Raw genomic sequence first — 1,298 nt, forward strand, 5'->3', positions numbered from 1 at the left:
GGCTGGGAACCACTGCGGGGTTGGATCAGGGGTTGGACTGGATGATCTCGGAGGTCCCTTCCAACCCAGCTGATTCCATGATTCTATGATTCTAAGGCAGGAGTGAGGAGAGAAGCCCCCCGGGGCCTCCAGCATGGTGGGGAAAGACCCTCGTGGCATCACACCCCGGGGTCAGGTCCCCTCTCCGTCCAACGGGGAGGAGGCTCCGTGTCAGGAGGGAGAACCCCGGACCCCCCCGGCCCTACCCGCTGCTCCTGGCAGGACACGAAGGTCTGGAAGCCGGGGGCCACCCCGAAGCCCAGCTGGTCGATCAGGGGGGGCTCGTCCTGGCTGTGGATCTGCACCTTGATCCCGGCTTCGAACGAGGTCTCGTCTGCAGCAGAGAGAGGGCGGGATGAGCCGGGCACCGTCCCTGCTCCCAAAACTTCTGCCTCCCACTCTCCCCCCCCGGGCCAGTTGGTCCCTCCACATGTCCCTCCATCTGTTTGCTGTCCCTCCAACCTGTTTGCTGCACCACGTCCTTGCCCCCTCCGCCCCTGACCCTCCTGCTCTCGGCACCGGGAGCGCGGCAGGGAAGTGTTTTGCCTCTATTTATAAACAAGGGATGGTGTCTAAACCAGCGGGGAGTTGCCATGGCGAGGAGCAAAGACAAAGGAGGGGAAGGCAGAGGGAAAGAAAGGACCTGAAGTGGTGAGAGATGGAAGGAGGGAAGAGGAGGGAGCCTCAGGGACCTGGGAGCTGGGAGGGGGCCGGGGAGCACCCCAGGAGCTGCTGGTGGCCCGCTGGGGCTGTGGGTTACCTGTTTCCCCCCACACTGGCAGGTACTCGTCCTGCTGGATGTCCAGCATGATCTCCAGGCCGTTGCCAGTGCCCCCCTTCATGGTGATGAGCCGGGGCTTCCCGTCCTGCCCCGCGTTGAAGGTGTAGCACTTCCCGTAGCGGGTGAAGACCTGCGGGAGAGGAGGACACGGGGCTGAGGCCGAGGCCCCTCTGTGGAGCCACAGCACGGAGCCAGGAGGGCGTCACCAGCCCCAGGACACAGCCATCCCCAGGACACAGCCACCCCCAGGACACAGCCATCCCCAGGACACAGGACACAGCCCCCCCCAGGACACAGCCACCCCCAGGACACAGCCACCCCCAGGACACAGGACACAGGCACCCCCAGGACACACAGCCATCCCCAGGACACACAGCCACCCCCAGGACACAGCCACCCCCAGGACACAGGACACAGCCATCCCCAGGACACAGGCACCCCAGGACACAGCCACCCCCAGGACACAGCCATCCCCAGG

General features: G+C 65.3%; 1 protein-coding gene across 1 annotated transcript in view; it reads right to left on the bottom strand.

Moving 5' to 3' along the window:
• The window catches only part of ASIC1 (acid sensing ion channel subunit 1), a 6,690-nt gene that overhangs the window by 2,535 nt on the left and 2,857 nt on the right, over positions 1-1,298 (bottom strand). The window contains exons 2-3 of the mRNA XM_017838863.1: positions 800-950; positions 246-373 (exon numbers count right to left, since the gene is read on the bottom strand). Coding sequence (XP_017694352.1) covers positions 246-373; positions 800-950 — 279 coding nt within the window. The remainder of the gene's footprint in view (positions 1-245; positions 374-799; positions 951-1,298) is intronic.

Source organism: Lepidothrix coronata, unplaced genomic scaffold (genome assembly GCF_001604755.1).
Source record: "Lepidothrix coronata isolate B3197 unplaced genomic scaffold, Lepidothrix_coronata-1.0 Scaffold365, whole genome shotgun sequence".
Lineage (NCBI taxonomy): Eukaryota > Metazoa > Chordata > Aves > Passeriformes > Pipridae > Lepidothrix > Lepidothrix coronata.